Source organism: Cyanistes caeruleus, chromosome 19, assembly GCF_971803275.1.
Source record: "Cyanistes caeruleus chromosome 19, bCyaCae1.hap1.1, whole genome shotgun sequence".
In the NCBI taxonomy this organism is placed as follows: domain Eukaryota; kingdom Metazoa; phylum Chordata; class Aves; order Passeriformes; family Paridae; genus Cyanistes; species Cyanistes caeruleus.
This window is the reverse complement of record NC_141719.1, coordinates 4,307,540-4,331,530: the sequence shown is the minus strand read 5'-3', so window position 1 is coordinate 4,331,530 and position 23,991 is coordinate 4,307,540. Positions and strand designations below refer to the sequence as shown.

Genomic DNA, 23,991 nt, shown 5'->3' with positions numbered 1-23,991 from the left:
TCCCAGACATCACACACAGGTGGGAGCCACTCAGACCAGAATGGCTTGGGTTGGAAGGGACCTTAAAGCTCACCTTGTTCTGCCCCTGCCATGATCCCAGGCTGCTCCAAACCCTGTCCAGCCTGGCTTTGAACAGTTCCAGGGATCCAGGGGTAGCCACAGCTTCTCTGGGGTACCTGTGCCAGGACCACACCATCCTCACAGGGAATTTCATCCTAATATCCAAGCTAAACCTACTCACTGTCAGTTTGAGGATATTCCCCTTGTCCTGTCACTCCAGGCCTTTGTAAAATGTTTCCATCTTTCTTGCAGGATCCCTCCAGGGAGGAGAAGGCTACAATTAGATCACCCTGGAGGCTTCTCCTCTCCAGGCTGAACAATCCCATTTCTCTCAGCCTTTCCTCATGGGACAAGAGCTCCATCCCTCTGATTACCAGTGGCCCTCCCAAAGCAGCACACGACACCTGGAAGATGAAATCTCTTCTTGGCAGTGCGAGGTGGCACCAGAAACACAACACAGAAACCTCTTGTGATAGTCTGGGGAGGCCAGGACAGGGCCAAAGAGCAGGTGGGGCAGTCTGGTAACAAACCTACCAATAAAACTCACCTCCCAAAGCCTGTGCAACCCCAGCAGCTTCCAAACCACACCCCAGCACAGATGGGCAAACCCTCAAGCACCCCCAGAGTTGTTCCTGACACATTTTCTCTTTGGGACATGGAGGTGCACACCTGTAAGGTTTTTTCAGATCACAGTATGAAAGAAAGTGACAGGATAATGCAAAATAATTGATTTTATTTAAAATAAAAAGCAAAATCACAATCATCCGAACAAGACAAGTATCCCAGCTCTGCTGGATGGGTGATAAAAGCAGCTAAGGGCTTGGAGCTGACAGTGGGACTGCCACATGAATGGGTGACACTTTCCTTCCCCTCTTTGTGAGGGGGAATGACAAAAACCTCCTGTTACAATGTGCCCACACAGGCATTTCAGGCTGGATTCAGCCAACAGTCTCATTTCCCAACCCACAATGGCTGGGGATTCAGGGAGGAGAGTAGAGGTTAACTATGAAAGAGGTTGCTGTCTTTCCTTGGAGCATTTGGAGAGGTTTGATGTAACTGAGAAGACAAACTGGAGCCAGCACACACGAGCTGGAAAGGGGAGGAAGGTCTGCCAGAGGCTCCTCGGTGTCACCTGCTCCCACAGCACTTGTGCAGGGAACAGGTGCTGGGACTGGTGCCTCTTGTTCACATTTGTGGTTCTGATGGAGTGTTGGGTTGTTTCCTCCTGAACTCTCACAGCCTGTGCCTGCTACCAGGCTCTACAGCACAGCCAGAGCTCCCAAATCCCATCATCTCTCTGGAGCAGGCAGAACTATGACAATGACACCCAGCCTGAGGCTCTCTGCCCCTCCCTGGGGAACAGAGCAGCCCCCAAAGCCCAGAGAGGTGAGGCAAAGCTGTGCTGCTGCTCTGGGGCTCAATGAGAGGCCCACAGGGTGCTGGAGCAGCTGCATCCAGGGCCTCCAGAGTACAAAAGCTGCAGGGTTGGAACAGGAGACAAGGATGTTCCAAGAAGCATAAGCCTGGAGAAATGAGAGCACAGAGCCCACTCTCCCCAGCCAGCTTCCCACAAGCATGGGGTGAGGCACAAAGGAAGCAGAGTTTTTAACTGTTCCTCACCCAGTCTGAAATGAGGGCCTGGGAAGCACCAGCTCCCCCCATTGCTGCAAGGCCAGTGAAGCTGACTCCCTGATGAGAGAATTGTATCCAGTCCTATTTAAAAACAGATCCTGCTCTAGCAGGACCCCCTGTATAGAGCAGGCTGTGGAACAGCAACAGTTCAACACTGGTGAAAACAGGAAGTCTTGTTCTGCTACAGTTTTTGTACCACACAGCAATTCTGGAAGGCCACCACAGAACACCAGCTGGCCAAAAGTGTTGAGTAACATCCCCCATGTTTTCTGCTACAAAAAGCTCCCACCAGGCTCAGAAGTCTCAGGTTGCTCAGGATGAATGGAACACTTTCTGGGGATGGATGGATTGAAAGCATCCCACACAGCAATTACAGTTCAGCCTCACAACAGCCCTGTGAGGTAGGGATTTCCCCACTGCTCAAAGTGGCTGAGGCAAAAGCCAGAAGTGGAAGAACTGAAGATCCCAGAGTCCTGATACCCAGGTAGCCTGCACAGACACTGTTTCACAGCAGGAGGTGCCCTGTGGAGCAGTCAGGAGAGGGTTGCTGGTATCATGATGTCTGCAGTCCGTTGTAAACACGCTGCTTTTCTGTGAGGGGTGTCACACCAACACAGGCTTCACCTGGAATTGTTTTATTCCACACCATGGAAGAGTTCACAGGCGTGGAACAATGCTCTGCCCACTGGATCTTCCCCCTGTGCTTCTAGAGGCAGAGGTGTGGCTTTCCCAGCACAGCAATCAGGCTTTCACATTAGATTTTAAGACTGTGGAAACTGAAGCACATGTGCCAAATGCAGCTGCATCTCACTGAGGTGCTGCCCAGCCACCAGAGAGGGTAAGGACAGCCCTCCAAGGACTCCCCTCACCATGACAGAGCTGTCTTGTGAGCCTTTGCCTCCACAAGCCTCACATTCTTCCAAAAGGCAGCAGCTGCAGCCTGCTCTGAGAGCACACACATAGACTGTGCAGGCTTCCAGGCTGTTCAGCCTTGGCAAGAAGTGACAGGAGTTGGAGAAGTTGGAGGTTTTTTTTAAATAATCTTGTGGAAGAATCTGCAGTGGCTACAGAGCAAATGTGCTTGTTTATTGTTTATCTATCACAGGAAATCTGAGAGTCTAGACAGCTAAAAAATGTATCAATAAGCCTTCCCTCTCCATTTCCCTACCACCACACTGCTCTTACACAAACTGGCACAAAAGAGTTAAAAACAGAGACCCTGACAAACATATTTAGGATTCCTTTGTACAAAAGGATATGGCCCAGGAGTGTTTAAATAAGGAAAAGGGTAAAAATGGATCAGAGAATCCAGAAAAGCAACACTCCAGGTTCCACCAAACCAAACACCCTTAAGAAAGTCACAGTTGAGGCTTTAATCTCTCTTCAATTTGCTCTTTCATCAGTGCCTGGGCATTGCTGTGTGTTTACTACAAGCACAGCACTTCTGCTGTCAAGTTTCCTCTCCCAGAGAAGGGCAGAGGTGAGTTCTGTACCCCATTCCTAGGCTCAGAGCACCCACTGAAGCAGCCCATGGGACGTTCAGATTTCCTGGCAGCACCTTCAGCCACACAGAGACACCACCAGCACAAGCCCCTGCTAATGTAACAAACCAGCAGCTCCAAAAGGTCCCTTGGGGACGAGAGCTTTACGTGGCATAATACAAATGCATCTACACAGACTTAAGCAACACACTGCATATTTAAAAAGCATAAAACAACAACATGTCCCCTCCTCAGTCCTTTAAAATTGGCACTGCAACTTTCAGAAAGGTCTGAATGCATAACCTCAAAGAAAAGCCATTAGGGATGTGAACTGCACTGAGCAAGCCCCCAGCCCCAGAACTGTTTGGTGTTTCAAGCCCAGCAAATGTGATTCTGCCAGTCAGACTTTGTCAGCAGTTGCCTTGTGCTAAACATCACACCTGCACCTGAAAGGCTGGAATTACTGGCAAATGCTGACTTTTTCCTGTCACAGTTTTTGCTGTGCAAGAAACTCCAGGATTCTCCTGCTCCATCGAGCTTCCCATCACAGGGTGCTAGTGCAGCTTTGTTGCCTGTCACCGTGACAGAGTGGCAGTAGATGGACTGTTGCTGCTTCAGGTGTTGCACCTCAGGTGTGTGCATGGAGCACACAGATTCAGACCACAAAAGGTGCTTCATGTTGGTGGTCACCTCTGCTGAAGTTGTTTCAGTGCTTGGGGCATTCACCTTCCCTTCCCTGGATGAACAGGGATCTTGGAAACAAGACAAAAAAGGAAGGTGTTTGCCCAGTGGAAGCAAGGTCAGGTGACATGGGAAGAATACAGAAATGCTGCTGCCACTGTAGGGAGAAAATTCACATGGCCAAAGCTCAACTTGAGACAAGACTGACCAGAACCATGGGGAAAATAAAAAAGTTTTTTCAAATATATTAATGGCAAAAGGCGAATTAGAAATAACACTGGCCCATTCCAGGATGAGGATGGTCACCTCACAAACAGGGCCCTGGCAGAGGTGTTTAATGTTTCTTTGCCTCTGTCTTCAGCACAGATGATGGACCAAGGGGTCTCAGTGCCCTGAGCTGGAGGACTGTGACTATGAGAATGTTCAACTCCCAGTTGACCCCAAAGCAGCAGGATCTGTTGCTCCAGATGGATGCCTGCAAATCCATGGGACCTCATGGGATTAATCTGAGAAACCTCAAGACGCTGCTGATGTCATTGCAACACCTCTCAATGATTTTTGAGCAGTCTTGGGAATCCAGAGGTGTTCCAGCTGACTGGAAGCTGGCAAATATCCCAATTTTTGAGAACAAGGAGGACCCTGGAAACCACAGGCCTATCAGTCTCACTTCAGTGCCTGGCCAAATCATGGAAGAGATGATTCTGGGGAATACTGAAAAACACCTGGAGGACAATGCAGGCATCAGTCATAGCCAGCACAGCTTCATGAAGGGAAAGTCCTGCTTGTTGAATCTGATCTCCTTCTGTGACAGGGTGACCCAAACTGTCTAGCCCACAGCTGGCTAACCATGTTACATGATGGGTGAGCAACAACTGGCTCACAGGTTGGACACAAAGGGTGACAGTGACTGGGGTGACACCAGGCTGGCACTGGCCACTATCAGGGTTCTGCAGGGCTCCATCCTCATCCCTGTGCTCTTCAACATCCCCATTAATGACTCGGACACAGGACTGGAAGGAATATTAAGTCTGCCAACAACACTAAATTGGAAGGAGCTGTCAACTCCCTTGAGGGTAGAGAGGCTCCAACAAACGAGAGAGATGGACAATCACCAACCGTGTGGAGTTTAACAAGGGCTGGATTCTGCACTGGGGTCCAGGCACTCCTGGTTGTGTGGACAGACTGGGGAACGAGAGGCTGGAGAGCAGAGCTGTGGAAAGGGACCTGGGAGTCCTGGTTGGTGGCAAGCTGGATCTCAGCTGTGCCCTGGAGCCCAGAGGGCAAACCGTGTCCTGGGGCAATCAGGCCCAGCATCTGTCCTGCTCTGCTCTGCTCTGGGGCAGCCTCACCTTCAGTGCTGGGGGCAGTTTAGGGAACCACAACATCTAACAGACATTAAGCCATTGGAGAGAGTCCAAAGGAGGCCATGAGGATGGTGAAGCTCTGGAGGGGAAGCTGTATGAGGAGTGCCTGAGGTCACTTGGGCTGTTCAGCCTGGCGGAGACTGCGGTCAGACCCCATTTGGCTCTTCAGCATCCTCATGAGGGACAGCAGAGGGGCAGGTACCAATCTCTTCACTCTTGTGACCAGTGACAGGGCTCAAGGAAGTGGCTGGAGCTGAGTGAGGGCAGGTTTAGATACCATGGAAACATTTTTCACCCAGAAGGTAGTTGGGCACTGGAACAGGCTTCCCAGGGCAATGGTCCCAGCACTGTGCCTGTCTGAGTTCATGAAGTGTTTGGACAATGCTCTTGGGCACAAGGTGGGGCTCTTGGTTTCTGTGCAGGGCAGGAGTTGAACTCGATGATCCTGACGGGCTCTTTCCAAGTGCCCGTACTTCCAGGATTTTATGAGACACACACTTGGAAGCGCCAGCCCTGACAGCAATGTTCTCCTGCAGCAGGGTAAGATCCAAGGACTCATTTTCCACAGCTCAGTTCTTGCAGAAGTTAATTTCTTCATTGTTCTTCCTGAAATTCTGGTGTGAGATCCACCCGACGTTCCAATAGGCCAAAAGGGCTGGTGTTCCTTTCCTCAAGTGTACAGGACAACATGTAAACATATGACAGTGTCAAAGCAAGGCAGGTTTTTACATTTACCTGCTGGTTTTAAAAGGAGTTCTTTAAAAACTGACCATTGTCTTCCTTGCCAGTTCCATGACCCATTAAATACTCAGCATGTCCTTACCCACAGCTGGGTTGTAGTGCACTCACCAGGGGCGCAGAGGGGACAAAGCATTGCACAAAGGACGCAGTCGGGGCATTGCCCTACAGGTTATTCAGGAGCCAACCTTGGACAGCACGTAATGAAGATGTCTGGATCGACGAAGGGTGACAAAAACTTAAGGAGTGTGAGAAATAGAAGCAGGAGGGGGTAGAACAGAGCTGGCTGGCTGCTAACGGAGCTTCGATCGGCAGCTGCCTCTGGGCAGGTGGTGTTATCCCTCAGGGGTAGCTGCGGCCTCCACAAGATTCCCTAATCCTGTCAAAAAAAGGTACAACTGCCTTTGAGCATTCCCCTTGTATCAGGGCACGAGATCCCAGCATGCAGATTAATCTCAGGTTTATTCTTCCTCCAGCATTGTATAAGCAGGGTTAAGATTTCATGTTTGGAAGCATTTCTAGCAATTAAGCCATCACACAGCTGCAACAGAACGCCCGCCCACCCTCACAGAACGGAGCCATCAACATACAGGAGGAAGAACAGTGAAGTCCAGAAAGCAGATGTTCTAGGCAAGGTGCTAATTTTTAATATTTAAGGTATTCATTTCAAAAATTTGAATGGCCAATAATTTTAAAATGCCCAGATTTTTCAGAAGAACAGATCTGCATTGTGATCTGCATTTTTACAGCTTTCTTTTTAAACCAGGGTCTGAATTAAGGTTTGTTCTTTCCTGCTGCTCATTCCCTGCCTGAAGTCACACTGGCTGCCAAAATGGGATTTGACAATGTCATAACAAGCAAATTGGGGAAACCTCCAGGGCAAAATAAGCAGTCAGTACAGTTCTCCCCACCCTTTAATGATGCTCTGTACTTGTAATTCAATTGTATTCAGTTATGAGCAACTGCTGGAAACAAGAGAGCAACCTACAGGAGCACACAGGTCTTCAGGCAGTCCCCACACTGGGAAGTCAGGCTGGAATCATGCTGGAATGTGGACTTCCACAGGTAAATTACTGCTGCACACCTTCTTCAGCAAGCCACACACTAAGCCACCACAGCACTTGCATCCATGCCAAACCTGGAGCATCCAAGAGCTCAAGAGCTGGCCAGTACTCTAATGCAGGCAGGCAGCCAATCCAGCAGCACTGGTTAACCAAGCTGCAAGGAATTTGCTGAAGAATTTTGGCAAGCCTCTGCTATATGAGAAAAATGCTTCATTTAGCAATGAATGTTTAAGTTCTTCCCTGCAGTATACTCCCAGCTTCCCAGTGTTCCACTGTTTTTAACCAGGTCTGCCCAGAGAGCTGCCTTCCTCAGCAACTTTACCCTAAGCATATCCATCCTTGATCTTGCAATATTAATGTTGCCTCCTTACACACTGAAACTTGCTCGATATTTATGTATTTATTTATTTAAAATGTAAACACAGGCATTTGGAATTTAGTATGAATTTTGCCTTTATCAGATAAAGCAGTGGAACAAATTTAAATAGTCCAGGCAGAGGTAAGAGAAACCATATCACTACCTGAAGGTTTTCTGTTTGAACAAGTCATGGAAACCTGAGGGCTGCCTGATCATTCTTCATTTTTAGTTATTCACTATTCATTTGTGCTCTCTGAAGAGCAGTTAAAACATCCCACCTCTCCCATTAAACAAAGTTAAAATCAAATCTTTTCATCTATTAAAAGAGACAACTAGGAAAAGTAATATGACTGTTTATTAAATAAAACTCCTGATTTTTTTAAAAAACATCAGTAATCTTAAATTTTCTGTTTGGAACAATTAAAATAATTAATGGAGGGAAGATCCCACTGTTCAACTGCTTTATGTCCTGTAAGGAATCTCCTGCTCTCCATCCCTGTCTCCTGAGGAATCCCCTATCTGAAGTGTTTCAGTTTTCCCTTGTACTGTCCTGTGCTTGTTTAAAACCAGCAGCTGCCCTGGGGTCACCTGGAGGAGCTGCGCTCTTTGCTCACGCAGTCGTCCTGGGAAGTTGTGTCCCCGTTTCCCATCATTCCACACGTCCTCCGCTTTTTCCTGCGGTGCATCATCCCCTCTGTCTCGGAGCCAGAGTCACACTGAAGGATGGAAAGATGAAATCACAATTCAGAGGAACCTCATGAGCTGCCTGTGCTGTGCAATTCACCACAAGAGCTACTCATCAACCCTGAGCTCAAAGAATGTGCTGTTTTAGGCATGTCAAGGAAATTTTAAATTAAGCATTTAAAAATCAGGAACAGAAACCTTCTTGGATTTCACAACTGGCTAAAGTTGACTTGAGGCAAGACAATGAACACATTCCTTTTGGTCCCTAGAAGGACCTCAACTTCCAAGACTCTGGCTGCTGAAGGATTTAGGTGTTGAGAAGAGTCCCGTGTCATAATTGACCTGTTTTAGATTTTTCCCCTCTCCCAAATTTTAGAACATTTATTTTGCAGCCATTTTCCACAAGCTAAATGAGTGACAGATTTATATATAATACAGACATGGATCAAACAGAATGAATCCATTTAGCAATGCAAAGAGAGGCTTCAGCAAACAGAACCTGCTAAGATCACAGGCTCCTCCACCACATAGATTGGTTTAGGTGCTTTATATTAATTTATTCCATATGGCCTGAATGTAAGGATGAAGGCACCCAATCAGGTATGGATAAACAATGTAAGTGTAGAACATGGACCACCTATTGCAATAAAAAGCATTACCTCTGAATCAGAGTCTGAGGAGCTGGAACTTGATGAACTGGAAGAATCACTAGAACTGTCGGAAGCAATACCAGTAGATTCCTGCAGGTCAACCGAATCAGCCAAGGCTGCCAGTTCTGGATGTTCCTGCTTTAGGATCCTAAATCCAGTTGAAATTTCAGGGTTAGCCTTCGAATTGTAACACTGCACGTTAATGAATATTTTGAGGTTCTGTTTTCAATGGAGAATATACAAAGAAAGCCACTAAATCTCTTACCTGTACCATTTCCGTGACAGTTTAGGTCTCCCTCTTACTGTCTTGTGCCACACTACTGGGAAGTTGGTACAGCTGGCAAAGTTTTGAGTGATGGCAATAGTCGTGTCAAGATTGAGGACTACGTGCCACCAGCCACCTAAAACACAACACCAGTGACCATTGGTGGCTGCATGGCAGACAGCAATCTCAAGAACTGCCCAGAACACCTTTCCCACAGTGCAGGTAGAACTGGACCTTATCTCTAAAACCCAGGTGAGTTTTCCAACACACCATCCTTCCTGTCTTATTTCAGCTTTCATCCCAGTGCCTGACAGGTTCTTGTTACAGAAGGCAGCTCCACGCTCTGACCAAATTACCCAGCTCACACACAGGACTGAAGATGTGACCTGACAGCACCACGCTGGCTGCTGACGGTTTATTTAACAGCAACAGCCATTGTGACCCAGACTGCACAGAGCCCTTGCTGTTCAGCTGCAGAGCACTTTCCACGCTGATTTTGCAAGGTTCTTATGACTACAGTCTAACCTTTCATTTAAAAATAGATGCAAAATTGTTTCTCCACGCAGGATAAAAGTAGTGGAGTTCTTAAAACCCACTTAGAGCCTCAGAAAAGACTGAGGAACAGTTTAATGAAACCTGACAGTTACAAACTCTTAACAGAAGGTACACTCAGGAGTCACTAATAAGTGCCAAGACAATCACAAGGCACCCTTCACACACCAAGTCAGCTGCATGTTAGAGACAAGCAGTGTGGACAGAAACTCTGGGCTGTGCTGCACATAAATGATGCAAGATTCAGAGGTTAGAATCTGGTACTGAACTCACCTTACCCCTCACTTACAATGGGCACACAGTGTGCAAGCACTCAGAGGGACAGGCATCTTTAGCAGAGCTTTATTTAGCTTTTGATTTCAAATGCAAGATGAAGCATAACCACAGAGGGGTGGGTGGAAGTTGTCAGTGCCTTCAAGTAGCTCGTTTCCCACAGCTAAGAAAAATTCATATGCAAAATTCAGCCATGAATTTGCTCCAGCATGTATAAACTCAAACATTTTTCTCTAGGAGTTCCTGGGGCTCAAACACCTCTATTATTTTATGTCCTGACAGCTTTGCATTACTGCAATTTAGTTCAGATTACACTTCTGTGATGCTGCAATTTAAATCCTACTTGTTTTGCCATCTGTATCACAGACAATCCTATGCCATAGGTCATACACATTTTGTGACATTCAGGAAGTAACTGAATAGTTTCAAAATGAGCCATATAAGAAAGCTGAAATGTTCTCTTCATCTCTATTACACAGGAATGTTACAAATACGCTTTTTTTTCCTCTCAGATTTCCTTCCTGGAGAGATTTGCACATACCTGGCACAAAGACTGTCTCTCCTGGTTTCTGTAAGACTTCCAGGGGTTTGAACTCAGGGGGCCAGGTGGGAAGCTGTGTCCGAGGATAGATGACATTGAACCAGGTGATGGCCTCATCCTGCTGGTTCCCTCCCTCTTCCCGTGTCACTTTGATCAGCTCTCTGGGAGTGCTGGTTGGGAACAGGCACCAACGCTTATGTCCCTGGACTAAGGCATTCCACGCACTAGTTCCCAAGGGATCAATGTGAATTCCTGTTCCAGAACGAGGTGGGCCCATCACAAACCATCTGCATGGGGAGGGGAAGAAAAGTGCTTTAGTCATAGAGCAGGCAGGCTTCTTCATGTCAGAAAATTACAGCAGTTCATTGCACATTCAGTTAGAAATTAAACTACATTTCCTTCCTTTACATTCTTGACTTTGTTAAGTTCACACTGCAGCAAAAGGGTATTACAGGAGTTTAACCTAAAAACCAGTATGAACTGGGACAGGAATAAGCGGGATAAGCAAAGGAAAATGACTTTTTATACACCTTAACTCTATTTTATTTTAAACAATTCTTCAATAAAATGATGATTTCAAAGTTTATGAGCATGATTAAGTCCCAACAGCCTGTTCCTAGGCAGGAGGATTCTCCTATGGTTTTCTAGAATTTGCTGCTCAAACAGATCAGAACTTCAGAACAATGAGGAACAAAAGGCAACAAGGAACAGAGCAAGTTACGCAACCCCTGCGCCTTCTCTTCAGTCACAAGAGGCTTTTCATTCCAACACTTAACTACATGGAGCTTATTCTCCAGTGACCATTCAGGATTTGAGGTTTATACTCCCACTGCCCATTTACAAGGTTTATTTCTCCCAGTGGAGAACTTTATCTACTGTACGTGTTTAACTGCAGCAGCACCTTCAACTGCTCATTTTCCCTGGAATAGAGCAGTAAGACCAACCACACCAGAAAAAGCAGTGTGAGGTGACTTCATATCAGGCATCAAGAGAAAAAAATACCAGCAATTGTTTAATTGGCAGCAGAGAATGCAGAAGATAAAGCACCAACACAATCCCTCCATGGTGTTGTGACAGGCAGGTGATGCCCAGCAGGAGGAATGCAAAAGTTCAGAAAATGCAGCAAGTTCTCCATCTCCCCTTTCCAGTGCAGGTGTAAATCGAGCTAATTTTGAAGGATCTTTTGCCACCATCAATTGTAGACCAGTAAAGTTTGATTATCAAGCTGCTTTCTTCCTGCTTCACAAAGGAACTATAAATAAGCAGGTGTTTTTCATTTCCAGTGCCAATTCACTCTTTAGATTCATATTAACCTTAGGAAGCTGATTCAACTCCAGGTAGTACAGTCAAGGCTTTCATTAAGAAATCAGAAGAAATTATACACATGAAGGTTTGTCTGGCACAAACAGATGCACTTTCAATACCTTTTTTCTGACAATAACCTCAATCTACACACACAGAGGTTTTAAAACCCTTTTTTAGCAACACTGTCATTTACCAGCACCTTCTTCCAAATATTTAACTTACAATGAACAAAACAGAGTTTGCCCCAAGACACCAAATTTACCACTGAGAACTTCACAACTCCTAAATTCAATCTGAAAGCAAACCCCAGCCCCCTTCCCCAAATTAAAATAGCTGCTTTAGTAAATGGTTCCCAAAAATTACTGCCTTTATTTTAAAGAGGAACAATGCCAACAAAACTGTCTTAAACAGCACCAATTCTTCCTTTGAAGTCTACACACTGTCACACACCTCTCAATCCAGAGATCAGCCTGTACAGGTTGTATCCTTCTCATACGATTAGTACCACTTCCTGTCAGATTTCAATTATGCTCTAAAAGTACTGCACACTCATTTCTGTACCTAGATGAACCCTCTAACTCCAGGAGACATTACAATGCTCTCAAGCATCACTCAGCTCTCAAAAAACCTCAACAGCCTGAAAAACACCCACATTTTCCAGAACAAAATACATGAACCTGGATACCAAGATCACGAGCAAGGAGTTCAGCATGTGCCTGTAGGTGGGGAGGGTGTGGGGGACACAGACAGCAAAATAAATGAGTCACAACCAGATTCCTCTAACTTGGGTAAATGATCTCTAGCTCATTAAGTGTATTCAGTTTCTACTACACCTGGTGTGGTTTTGTGTTCAGCCACAGTGTTGTATTTTCTTAGAAGAGAATTATGAAAATCACTGTAAAAACACCTCCTTCAGTGATCTCAAATGGAATCAGGTTCTTGCCTCACTCCTGCAAAAGCACATCTGGACTACAGACACATGAGTGAGTTGCAGAGAAAAATGAATGCTTGCTCAATTTTATTTAAATAAACCACATCACAGCCTCACATCACTCAAAGGGCAACAGGCATTGTCTGACAATTCTAATGTCACTGTAAAGACTTTAATGACTTGGGAGGGTTCAACTTAAGCTCATACTGCTATAAAGTGTCATAGTAACATAGATAATTTTTTTTTTTTTTTATCTAGAAGCCCAAATACAAGGTTGCTGCATTTGAATTTATGAATGAAATGTCATTTCACCCTCTTCCCAGCTGAAGCAAAAATAAAGAGTTGAAAAGCATAAATAGATGTGAAATATTGTTCTCTCTCAGAACCTTCTGAAAGGGAGATAAGAACTAGTGCCCCCATTAGATCCTAATCTAGCTTAAGATCTTTACCTTAAAAGGAGTGACTCATAATTAAACAAAATTCCACATTGTACATAAGCTACTGGTGCAAAACCCAGAAGCTGCTCCTGAGGTATTTAAAATCTGAACACCAGAAGGCACACACAGCAAGAAACTGATCTTTATAGCTCTCAGTAGCTATGTAGTTTTTGAAAAATCAAAGAAGTGATGTAAACTGACTTAATACAACGAAAAAGAACTCCAAACAGTCCTACACCACAAACCTGTAGCAACACTGGTGGCAGAAGGAGAAATTATAACTCTGCCCTTCTCTCCTGCAGGATGTACACTCATTTCAGAGATGATATCCCCTTTTTATGTGAGACAATCATAAGTATTTAGGAAACACCAGTGAGCTGGAAGATACCCAGTTTTTTCTTGCTGTCACTCTACCTGTAGGGTGGCCTTCGTTTCTCCCCTGCATACTGAAAGAGATCATCAGTGAAGAATTTGGGGACCTTGTAGTCCTCCAGGAGTTTCCTTCGCTTGGGATGCTCTCCATAGCTGCTGTCAAAGATGTAGAGGGGGCTGTCATCACGTGTGGTTTCCATGTACTCTATGTAATATTTCATCTTCATCTTCACAGAGTAACCGTCATTGTCCTCCCCACATTTGAACTTCTGGTTCCTGTACTTGCGTTTCAGCCGCTCCAGCGTCCACTTCTCCTGGGCAGACCAGCCCACCTGAGCGTTCAGCAACACCACGGGCTTGTAAGGCTTTTCATAACGCTCAACAAACTCCTCCACCGTTAAATGGAGTGCATCTGCCCTCTCCACGTTATCCTGTGAAACCAAGGAGGAAAGCAGGACAGATTTTAGGACACACTGATGTCCTAGGGTTACGCTTGCCTGTGGAGGGGGGAGCTTCACACATATCCTTTGCTCTGCACACCACGAGGGTATGGAGCTGCCTCTGTGTTATTTTAAGCTCCTCGAGGCTGCAGCCCCATTTCTCCTGGCCCGCTCCCTGTACCCATCAGTGACACGCGTCGCCTGAAGCCTCTGGCACTGCTCCGCACCGAGGCAGCTCCCCGGGCGGAGAGGCCACCCTGCCCTTTCGGCTGACACATCCCCGCCTACATTTCACTCCCTCGGGACACAGGGAAGCGCTCCTGGGAATTATGCGGGTGCCCGTTCCATCCCGGCGGGCCCTGACCTTCCCACACGCCTCGCCACGTGGAGGGAAGAAAGTCCTCTCCTTCACCAAACCTCTCCCCGCCAGCTCTGAGGCAATCCCAGCCTCAGGAAAGGGCCCCGTCCAGCTTCCCATCAGACATCCCGCAGCTTCTCCTTCACCTCAGGCATTCCCAATCCCCTCAGTGTCCCCCTCCACCCCGCTCCCCTCAGGGCTCCCCAGCCCCAGTCGAGTCCCCACCCCACTGCCCTCAGCCCCCCCCACGCTCCCCTCAGGTCTCTTCCCCGTTCCCCGCAGGACTCGCTCAGTCGCGCCCCCCTCCATTCCCTATTTTCCCCCCTCTCCATTCCCCATTCCCACCCTTTCAATCATCCCTCATCCCCCTCTTTCCCCTCCGCCCGACGCACCTTGCAGGCGGTGGGGCTGAGGGGGAAGGTCTCGCAGTAATTGTGACGGGTCCAGTCCAGCGAGTCCTTCAGCTCGGGCCGGGCGCTGCGCTTCGCCTCACGGATCCTCTTCTTGCTCTTGTGATTCATGGCAGCGGCGCTGGGAGCCGTCACCGCCCGCCGCCCCCGGCCCGATCCAGATCCCGGCCCCGCTCCGGCCGCACCTTCCAGAAATTTCACCCCGTGCCGCCGCGGTCGCCGCGGCCCCGCCCCCGCCGCGCCCCCATTGGTCCGCTGCGCTCCGGCTTCCGCCACGCCTCGGCGCTGATTGGCCGAGACTGGGGAAGCGGCGCCCCCGCTCCGCCATGTTCAGGAAGGGCAGCACGGAGGCAGCGCGGGCGCCGGGCGCCCTTGGCCGCGCAGCCCCGCGGCCGCCCCGGGAACCCACCGCCGCCGCTGCCCTTCCCGCGGCGGGCCCGCGCTGCGTGCATGCTGCTCCCCTGACAGAGGCGGGCCGACCCCGTGTCACCCGGTTTTCTCCCTTCTCCGGGAAGCGACCTGCGGAGGCGCCCGTCCCGCCCCTCCGGGGCAGCGGCGTGGGCGAGAGCGGCCCGGTTTGACCGCGACCCCCGGGGGAGGCCGCGGCTGGGCGAGCAGCTCATCGCCATCAGCGCCCGCGGCGGCACTCCGCGTGACGTCACGCCGGGAGGAGGCGCCGATTGGCCGGCGTGGCCTGGCGCCAATACGTGTCCGCCCGCGATTGGGCCATGGCGGAGCCGCGGCGGCAGCGCGCGCGGCGGTACCGTTTCGAGGAGGGTCCGGAGGCGCTGGTCGTGCGCGTGCCCGAGGTACCGGGGGCAGCGGGGCCACGGGGAACAGCGAGATCCCGGGACCCCGGCACAGCGCCTCGCCCCGTGTCTTGCAGGTGCTGGACTCGCAGTACGGCATGTACGTGTGGCCCTGCGCCGTGGTCCTGGCCCAATACCTGTGGGCGCACAGGCGGAGCCTGCCCGGCAAGAGAGTGCTGGAGGTACCGCCCGCTCCCCGCCCGGTACCTCTCGTGACCCGCGGGTAAAGCTCCGCCCGCGGTCTCCATGATCACGCTGTGGTTTCAGATCGGTGCTGGTGTGAGTCTCCCCGGCGTGGTGGCCGCCAGGTGCGGTGCCCAGGTGATCCTGTCGGACAGCGAGGAGCTGCCCCACTGCCTGCAGCGGTGCCGCAGCAGCTGCCTCATGAACCGCCTGCCCCACGTACCCGTCCTCGGCCTCACCTGGGGCCGCGTGTCATCTGAGCTGCTCTCTCTTGCTCCCATAGACATTATCTTAGGCTCAGATGTCTTTTTTGACCCCAAAGGTACGTTAGTGCTCGTAACTATCTTTGAGTTCAAGTAGTGCTGGGAACAGTGTCAGTAGAGCAGGTGCTACTGACAGCATTGTGCTACTGACCTTGTTACTCTGGGGTAATTCCAGTTTAGAGCTGTCATAAATGCAGCTGAGGGTGTGGAAATAGAAGATGGCGTAAATAACTAAGGCCCTTCATGCCATGCTTGGGTCTCTCCTACAGATACATTGTGCTTGCACTGATTTGTAATTGCCATTTCCTAGAACCAGGCAGATTTACCGCACACCTGGAATCCAGAGACTAACCCAGACCGTTTTATCTCCCAAACTACACAGACTTTGAAGATATTTTAACTACAATTTACTTCTTGTTGGAGAAGAATCCACACGCTCAATTCTGGACAACTTACCAAGTCCGAAGGTAAATTTTTACATATTTAAACATATTTAAAACTCAAATCTTAACTGTCAACAGATCTAACTCAACAAAGTTAAGGACGAGCATTAACTCCTCTGTGGCATCACCACTCTGGCTCAGGAAAGCTCTTTGAGTCAGGCCATTTGCTCAGTAAAGCCTGGAGGTAACAAAATCTGAGAACAATCAAACCACCAATTTGCTGTTAAGTAGAAAACTGTTACAAACCCAGCTGTGTTGGACTATTTTGGTGACAACCTGCTTGAGTTACTGTAGCAGTGATAACCCTGGGTTATGTTTACAATTGTTTCTGTAACAGTTTTCTCCTGGTTGTGGGTGGGGAGATGAAAACTCCACAAACTCCTGATCCAGGTGCTCACGAGACAAACAGCCTCATTTATTATTCAAAAATCACTTAAATACCAAAATCAAAACTCCCGGGCTAGACAGGCATTGGCTGAGATCTCTCTCCCTGCTCGGATTCCCTGGCCAGAGGTGTGCTTACATCTCAGCTTGGATGGGGCTGGCTGAGAGTCCCCTGTAACTTATCTGGGGACATGTTCAGGTATGAACTAGCTGAACTGGATTTGTGTTATGGTCAGATTTACTTTGTCTAGGTCAGCTGTACTGTGACAATACTGTGACATATTTCCTCCCCTCAGTGCTGACTGGTCTATCGAGGCTCTGCTCTGCAGATGGAACCTGAAGAGCATCTCTGTTCCCTTGCACTCCTTTGGTGCAGACAAAGAGCACTTGGCCAGCTCCTCTCTGCCAGGAAGACACACAATTGAAATGATGATCATCTCACTAGCACAGTCAGAGGGTACTTCTGTTTATTCCACTTTAGATTTCAGTACAAGGTGATAGTCAGCTGTTCACTGTAGCACAGAGCTGCAGAGAACAGTCCTGGTTACAGCAAACCCCATGGATATTTTGGGGAAACAGCAATTCTTAAAACATGCACTGTAAAAATAAAGCTGTTTGGTTTTCCAGCTATGGCTTTTGAGAAATTTGTGTTCCTCCCTCAAGTCTGTGAAATATTTCAGAGCCTCAGTTCCAACATGTGAGCCACTACACAACAAGGTTTAACCTGGAAATCCACAAGATCCAACCTAAATCTACAACTTCAGCTATGAAAAGGTAACTGCACTCTTAAAATAAAAAACATTCCCATAAGATCCCTTTCCCAGGACTGAGAATCCTTCCCAAAGATCAACATACAAAAGCCAGCCTCCTCTCTGTGGTAAATGTGTGTGGAGTCTGCTCTAACCTGGAACATACAAACTCCTCAGTTTGTAGAAAAGTACTTTTAATCCTCAACAAAGCCATACTGCCAGTGTTCAGATGTTTCCATTCCCATTTAACACACATGCATAAAATAAAACAAGGCATTACAATAACCCTTGACACAGGATGTTGAAGTTACAAGTCATTTGGTACCAAATCAAGAGAAATCATCACTGTAAAGATCAGCCCCCATCAAGCAGCAGCCTGGTGAGCCAGGGCAAGCACACAGCAATGCAATTATTAGTACTGCTTAGTGTGGACCTCCCACAACACCATCCCAGGACCTGGCTGGTTCTGTGTTGGTGGCTTGGTGTGTTACTACTTGCCACACAACATTGAGTTAGTAACAATGCTAATTAAACTTTGCCCACAGTAATTTAAAAGCAACCCCAGTGGATAAATTTTATAAGCAGTAGAATGCATTTAGTTACTATATAGAAGTTAAACATTGACAGTATAATTGCAGAAATCTTTTCAAGCTAAAAATAAGCTGACCCAAGACATTAAGTTGAGAAAAGTTAACACAGAAAAAAATGTTTAATATTAACTACAGAGACAGTGGGTATAGTACAGAATGTCTTAAGCAAAAGATACACCAATCAGTACTTACAAAGGAATGAACCATTTTTTTGCTTAACATTACAATTCTCATATGTAAGTTCATATATGTAGGTTGGTAAGTTTTACCATTCTGGAAAAAATAAGGTGTGTATATCATCAGCTAGATGTGCTCACTGTATGCTCCATTTTTTTTACGCAAGGCCCGGGTGACTGGAAGTGCAGTTGTCAGGCATTTTAATTAACTGGACAGCCATTTGTTTCTGCACGACAAGGCATCGTTACACAGGAGCAATCAGGAGACAACAGGAAACAGCCAAGCACTCTGCACTGCAACACGCCACCTTAACAGCTAACCAGCATTACTCAACTGCTACACAACTGCGCCTAGTGCACAAAAATACATAAGAGAAGAGATTAGAATTGAGTCTGATAAAACAATCCTTGCAAATATCAACTGTCACCTGAAAAGATTTCTACCAATTTGCATTTGAAGATGCTATTTTAAGTTTTTCTTTCTTTTTAAAAAAAGCATTTACAGTAAGTTTCAAGTTGAAGTTTTGCAGATTTTAAGGGATCAAGATAAAATTGAGAGTACTTTTTGACAGTTAGCTATCAGCATATAGTGGCTGCATGATTCCTCAGTATGAAACTGGAGGCAGCAAAATACCATCAATTTTAATTTCCAATAGAAGTCAGCACTATATAAACAAAAATGAAGTTTTACCTCAAATATCCAAGCCAATAATGAAATCGGTAGTCGTTCACTTCACTAAATTACAAGAAATTTGAATAACAGCAACAAAATGGCACATAAAATGTAAAATCTGCCACTTGAGGCGCAACTTAAACAAGTAAAAAGTTAGACAAAATGTTACAAAATAACCTTTTCAACAGCTGGTTGCACGGCCAGGGTCTCTCCAATGGGCTGAAGACTCAAGCGATCTTTTCCCCCCAAAGGCGTCCTTTATCTGGGTTCTCATTTAGCTGAAGCATCTAGGTTTGAAGAGAGAAAAGTTCAGCCGGGTTTCTACCTTGTCTATTTTGGGTGTGGATGACTTCAGTGATACTTCTAGTTGTGTTTCAACTGGCTTTGCCTAATTTATTTAAATTTTAGAAATTTCCACAGTGTTCCACCTCCCCCCGTGTGTTGCTTTACTTCGGAGGCCAAATGTAAGGTTCGGTCAAAATATTTAGTTACAAAGGAGAATAAGCACCAGGCTGTAGATCAAGCCACCATTAACTTCAATTCAGCCTGTTCAACAGTCAATTATTCAAAGTTCTATAAAAGTTACAAAACTAATACTTTTTCATAAAGAATTAACTAAGCTCTAATTAGCATTCAAAACCGAAAATGTGACTAATTTTGCTACAGTTATCTAACTCCAGAGCTAGCTCAGGCCCTTTCCTTTTAAAAAACAGGACCAAACAATTTGAAGGGTTAAAGACACACTATCCTTTCCCCACCCGGTGTATCCTTAGATGCCTCTTCAAGATGTCGACTTGAGGAAAAACTAGTTTCCGTGGTTTTCTCGTGCCAAGGAATTTGCCACTTTTCTAGGACAGTTATTACCTCCAGTCATTACAACGGCCACTGAACCGATCTTCCGTTCTAAAAGGATAGTGTATCTTTAACAGTGTAAGACAAACCTGCTCCAACACACGCCCACAGAAACTGGTCCCTGGAGGATCAGCCAAATCAGTTAAAATCTGCAATACTGGCCAATATTCTTTTAGCAAACAGGAGACCGCAGCTTTAAAGGGGAAAATTAAGATGTTGGATAAATACAGTAAGAAATAGTCATTTTCATCATAGGTTGCGTCTCATACAATATTTTATTAAAACCAAGGCATTAATCTTGCAATAAAACATTTTCTCTGTTTAAAAAAAAAAATCTCCGTAGAAAACCCTTCAGTAATTATTTCCCTAAATCAATAACCAAAAAAACACTGCTCAAGAAAAAAAAACAAACAAAACCAACAACTAACCATGTGCCCCACTAGGATTCACTTGGTTCAGGCTATTAATGTTCCAAGAACTACCCAACACCCCACCTAAGTGCTCTAATAAAGTAACATGCATCCTGTGCTGATCCCGAGGTACATTACCATGTTCCTAGGAGGATACAGCTCCTTCTTCTTCCGGAGACTTGGGAGGGCTCTTAGACCTGGATCTAGAGTTGGATTCCCTCTTTGAGGCAGGGGGAGGGCTTCTAGACCTGGACCGGGATCTTGACCTGGACCGGGATCTGGAGACAGATGAGGACTTTGACTTGGACCTCCTGGCAGACCTGGACTTGGAGGTGGACCGAGACCGAGAGCGTGTGCGAGACCGGGATTTGGATCGACTGTAGCGGGACCGACTGCGGGACCTAGAGCGGCTCCTGCTTCTAGATCGGCTGCGACGGCGTCTTCTAGGGCTGAAACATACCAGGAGAAAAAAGTAGAGGGAAAAAAAAAAAGGCGCGTTAGAAGCTGCTCACGGGTGACGCACGGACAGGAGCGAGTGCTGCGGGACAGGGAAGGCGGAACAGGACGCACGTGGGCAAGAAAATGAGTTTTAGGAGGGCGCCATTGTTCAGAGCGAGTGGCCGGGGGCTAAGTCTACTACAGGGCGAAACCCTTCCATTCCGAGAGAAACCCACGTGCCTTTGCTAGCAAACTTATAGTAAACCACCCCCTCCTCCTCCCAGCCCCGCCGCGAAACTCACTGGGAAAAGGACACAGAATCCCAGAATCGGTCCGGTTGGAAGGAGCAACAGTGGGTTATCCGGTCCAACCTCCCTGCTTAAACAGGGTCGGCCTAGAGCACATGGCTCAACTCTGTGCCCATACGGTTCAGCGACGGAAACTTCACTACCTCTCTAGGCAACCAACATGAAAACAAACTAATCCCACTGCACAGGCGCACCGCGAAGGTTCATCTCATTTACTTCCCAAACTCCGTTGCCCGTTCCGCGGCGCTCACCTGCGGCTGCGGCGGCCGTAGCCGCTGCTGCTGTACCGGCGGGGCGGCGGCCCGCGGCGGCTGTGGTGCGAGTCGGGCGGGCGGCCGTAGCGGGCCATCTGCACGCGGAGCTCCCGGCCGTCCAGCACCGCCCCGTCCATCGCGTCCATCGCGTCCTCCGCGTCCCGCTTGTCGTGGAAGCGCACGAAGGCGAAGCCGCGGCTCTCCTTGGTGTAGCGGTCCCGGGGGATGTAGACGTCGCCCACGCGGCCGTACTTCTCAAAGACCCTCCGGAGGGTGTCCGGGGAGGTGCGGTATGTCAGGTTGTCCACCTTGAGGGACGTCATGCCCTCCACATCGGGCGGCGGGCGACCGTAGCTCATGGTGGGCAGAAGCCCCTGAGGGGCAGCGGCGGCGGAGGAGAATAAACCTGAGGGGTTGAAGGGAGTCAGCAGCCGGCGCGGCCCTGAGGGCGACGCGCCTCACACCGCAGGACGAATCTAAAAAGGAGGAAAGCTCCAGCACATAGGGGAAAGCCGCGGGGTCCGCAGGGAGCAGGCACCCACCTCAGGGTCCGAGGGGCGGCCAGAGGCCGGAGCGAAGCGCCAGGAGCGGCCGCCCCGTCCCGCCGCGACGAGGAAATGAGGGGGAACCGCCCGCGCGCGCGGCTTAACGCCACAAAATGGCCGGCGGCGCCCCGGAAGAGAATGCGGAACCGCCCCGCCCGCCGCGCCGCGGGAGCGACCCCCGATCCCTTTTTCCTCCTTTCCCCCGAGGTGGTCCCGGAGGGAGCGCGAGGAATTTCTCTCTAAATTAATAATTCGCCCTGCGGTGGGAAAGTGGCTGTTAAAACTCCGCCGCTGTGACCCGGAAGGGCTCGATGGAGGCGGGGAAATTTTTGAACAATGTGTGTTGGAAACCGTAAAAAAGCCCCAAACAATAGCAATAACAATAAATAATAATAAAAAAAAATTAGGACAAAGCAGTGGGGGGGGGGGGGGAGAGGGGCAACAAGCCCCGCCGCAGGAAAAAAAAAGCGATGGTGAAGTGAATCGCTTGCGGCGCGGGCGGGCGGGGACGGTTTAAAATGGCGGACGCGGAGCGGAGAACCGTGAGGGGAACGGGGCCGAGGTTCCGTGAGGGAACCGGCGCTCGGCCCGGGTTCTGCGAGAGCGGGTCTCCCGGAGCAGCTGCTGTGCGAGCTCGGTGCCTTTCCTGCCCGCGCTCCGCTGTGTGCCTGTGCCGGCTGTGAGGGGCCGGGCAGCCCGGAGCGGGCTCTCCGCGGTCTCTCGTTCATCCCTGCGGGCAGCGGGGCCCGGGGAAGCCTCCTCGGCCCCGCCGGCTCTGGGTGGGACACGATGGATCCGCGCCGCAGCCCAGGCGGTCCCCGCCGGCTCCTCGGTGCCTGTGGGAGCCGCGCAGGGAAATACTAAAATCGTCCTGACATCGGCCTGCTCTGCAAGTTCGTGCTGTGGCAGGAACGTGGGAGATTTGCACAGCCCTCGTGTAAGGGTGACAAGCAACTTTCAGAGTCCAGGGAATTCTGTGAAAGCTGCTCCCCCACCCCAAAGGTTGTTGCTCTGTCACCTCAGGCACTAATAAAAAGCCCAAACTCCTGAACTGTAATACCTGGTTCTCATCTCAAAACAATGTTAAAGTTTCTACCTGGCTGTTCCATAACACTGTTAAAAAAAGAATAGAAAAGGGACTGTTTTCTAATCCAATGACAGTATTGATGTGAAAAATTATTTCAGTATTAGAATTAAAATTCTTAATTTTACTATAATCGTGTTTGGGTTTTTTTTTTTTACACTGAAAAACTATAAAAATAAACAGTGACATGGATACAAATCCAGAAACAACAGTTTGTTTCATGCTACAAATTACTTTAGAAATCAAATAAACTGGTACTGCTTTGACATTTTGTATTGCTTCATGTTTGTTCTATTTATTATGAATGAAATTAGACAGCTAGGTCTATTGAGTTAACAGCAATTGAATTAAAAATGAATACAATTTAGTGAATTCAATAGCAATTTGGTATAAAATAATACAATTTAGTAAAAGAATACAAATTTAGTGAATTGAGTATAGCAATTTGGTATAAATGAATACAAATTATTAAAAGAATAAAATTTAGTGAATATATTCAGATATATGTATATATGTATAATTTGCCAGTAATTATGATTAAAACATAAGTAAAACCTACCGGGGTACAGAGAGGGCTTCTCACCCTACCAAACAAAGCAATTCAAACTGAACTTATATATTATATGCTTATACTTAAACATACTCATTAATGTTTCCTGTAAGTCTCCTCCTACTTTCAATTCTTGATTGTCACTATTCCTCACAGCACATGCCTCACTTGTTGCTAGAGGGTCTTCATTCTTCTTTTGGTGGTCTTTGGGTGAAGGCTTACACTCATCCTCGTAGTCCTCTGGATAACCTTACAAGTTGCACGTGCTTAATAAGCGTTGTGTTATGTAAGTAAGCATTATATTCCACTAATTAGTCTTGCATTTCAAAGATAAAACCATCATTTCAGACCCTATGCTTGAAGTCATTCCAGCTTTGTCCATCTCAAGGTCGATTTTGTCTTAAGACATTACTTATCTTAAAACTACATCCTGTATCCTATATTTTTTTTTAACACATGACATCTGCAAAGGGGTCCATCTGCCTTGTAAGCCTAATTCCCTTTATTACTTTATAATAATAACTTTCCAAATAGTTACAGTTTAGTTAGCACGAATCACCTCCATTTATCACATATTTTTTCACCAGAGAGTTTTGATTAAAAAATCCAGTGTTTCATCTGCTGGAACCCTTTTTCAAAGGAGAAATTTGAAGTTTATCTTTACAGAGATTTCCCTAAAATGAC

The 23,991-nt window shown here is 47.6% G+C and overlaps 3 protein-coding genes across 7 annotated transcripts; 1 reads left to right on the top strand and 2 right to left on the bottom strand.

Annotated features, from left to right (window-relative positions):
* Positions 1–776: 776 nt before the first annotated feature.
* On the bottom strand, positions 777–14,809 carry JMJD6 (jumonji domain containing 6, arginine demethylase and lysine hydroxylase). Its single transcript, XM_086857533.1, has 7 exons — positions 14,579–14,809; positions 13,431–13,819; positions 10,344–10,630; positions 8,978–9,113; positions 8,722–8,860; positions 7,967–8,094; positions 777–6,335 (listed from the first exon to the last, which is right to left on the bottom strand). The coding sequence occupies exons 1-7, from the start codon at positions 14,705–14,707 to the stop codon at positions 6,299–6,301; spliced, it is 1,245 nt and encodes a 414-aa protein (XP_086713659.1). The 5' UTR covers positions 14,708–14,809; the 3' UTR covers positions 777–6,298.
* Positions 14,810–14,908: 99 nt separating this feature from the next.
* METTL23 (methyltransferase 23, arginine) lies at positions 14,909–17,304 on the top strand. Its single transcript, XM_023938538.2, has 5 exons — positions 14,909–15,405; positions 15,483–15,587; positions 15,673–15,910; positions 16,234–16,318; positions 16,975–17,304. The coding sequence occupies exons 1-5, from the start codon at positions 15,325–15,327 to the stop codon at positions 17,174–17,176; spliced, it is 711 nt and encodes a 236-aa protein (XP_023794306.2). The 5' UTR covers positions 14,909–15,324; the 3' UTR covers positions 17,177–17,304.
* SRSF2 (serine and arginine rich splicing factor 2) lies at positions 17,129–22,651 on the bottom strand. Of its 5 annotated transcripts, XR_015278090.1 has the most exons (6): positions 21,671–22,649; positions 21,126–21,534; positions 20,267–20,577; positions 19,808–19,911; positions 19,044–19,153; positions 18,108–18,544 (listed from the first exon to the last, which is right to left on the bottom strand). XR_015278090.1 is itself a non-coding variant. In XM_086857743.1 (4 exons), the coding sequence occupies exons 2-3, from the start codon at positions 21,485–21,487 to the stop codon at positions 20,274–20,276; spliced, it is 666 nt and encodes a 221-aa protein (XP_086713869.1). In that variant the 5' UTR covers positions 21,488–21,534; positions 21,671–22,522; the 3' UTR covers positions 18,108–19,153; positions 20,267–20,273. The 5 variants fall into 5 exon arrangements, 3 of the variants coding, with proteins under 3 accessions (XP_086713868.1, XP_086713869.1, XP_086713867.1); XR_015278089.1 differs by lacking the exon at positions 19,808–19,911 and having other exon boundaries at positions 21,671–22,651; XM_086857743.1 differs by lacking the exon at positions 19,808–19,911 and having other exon boundaries at positions 18,108–19,153; positions 21,671–22,522.
* Between the last annotated feature and the right edge of the window lie 1,340 nt (positions 22,652–23,991).

Excerpts from the sequence above, each read along its gene's own strand:
- METTL23 (XM_023938538.2), top strand. The coding sequence starts at position 15,325 with ATGGCGGAGCCGCGGCGGCAGCGCGCGCGGCGGTACCGTTTCGAGGAG. Across the intron at positions 15,406-15,482 it reads TGGTCGTGCGCGTGCCCGAG|GTGCTGGACTCGCAGTACGG; the intron begins GTACCGGGGGCA and ends CGTGTCTTGCAG. Across the intron at positions 15,588-15,672 it reads CCGGCAAGAGAGTGCTGGAG|ATCGGTGCTGGTGTGAGTCT; the intron begins GTACCGCCCGCT and ends CTGTGGTTTCAG.
- SRSF2 (XM_086857741.1), bottom strand. The coding sequence starts at position 21,487 with ATGAGCTACGGTCGCCCGCCGCCCGATGTGGAGGGCATGACGTCCCTC. Across the intron at positions 20,578-21,125 it reads TACGGCCGCCGCAGCCGCAG|CCCTAGAAGACGCCGTCGCA; the intron begins GTGAGCGCCGCG and ends GGTATGTTTCAG.
- JMJD6 (XM_086857533.1), bottom strand. The coding sequence starts at position 14,707 with ATGAATCACAAGAGCAAGAAGAGGATCCGTGAGGCGAAGCGCAGCGCC. Across the intron at positions 10,631-13,430 it reads AAACGAAGGCCACCCTACAG|ATGGTTTGTGATGGGCCCAC; the intron begins GTAGAGTGACAG and ends CTCCCCATGCAG. Across the intron at positions 6,336-7,966 it reads AAAGAGCGCAGCTCCTCCAG|GATTAGGGAATCTTGTGGAG; the intron begins GTGACCCCAGGG and ends TTTTTTTGACAG.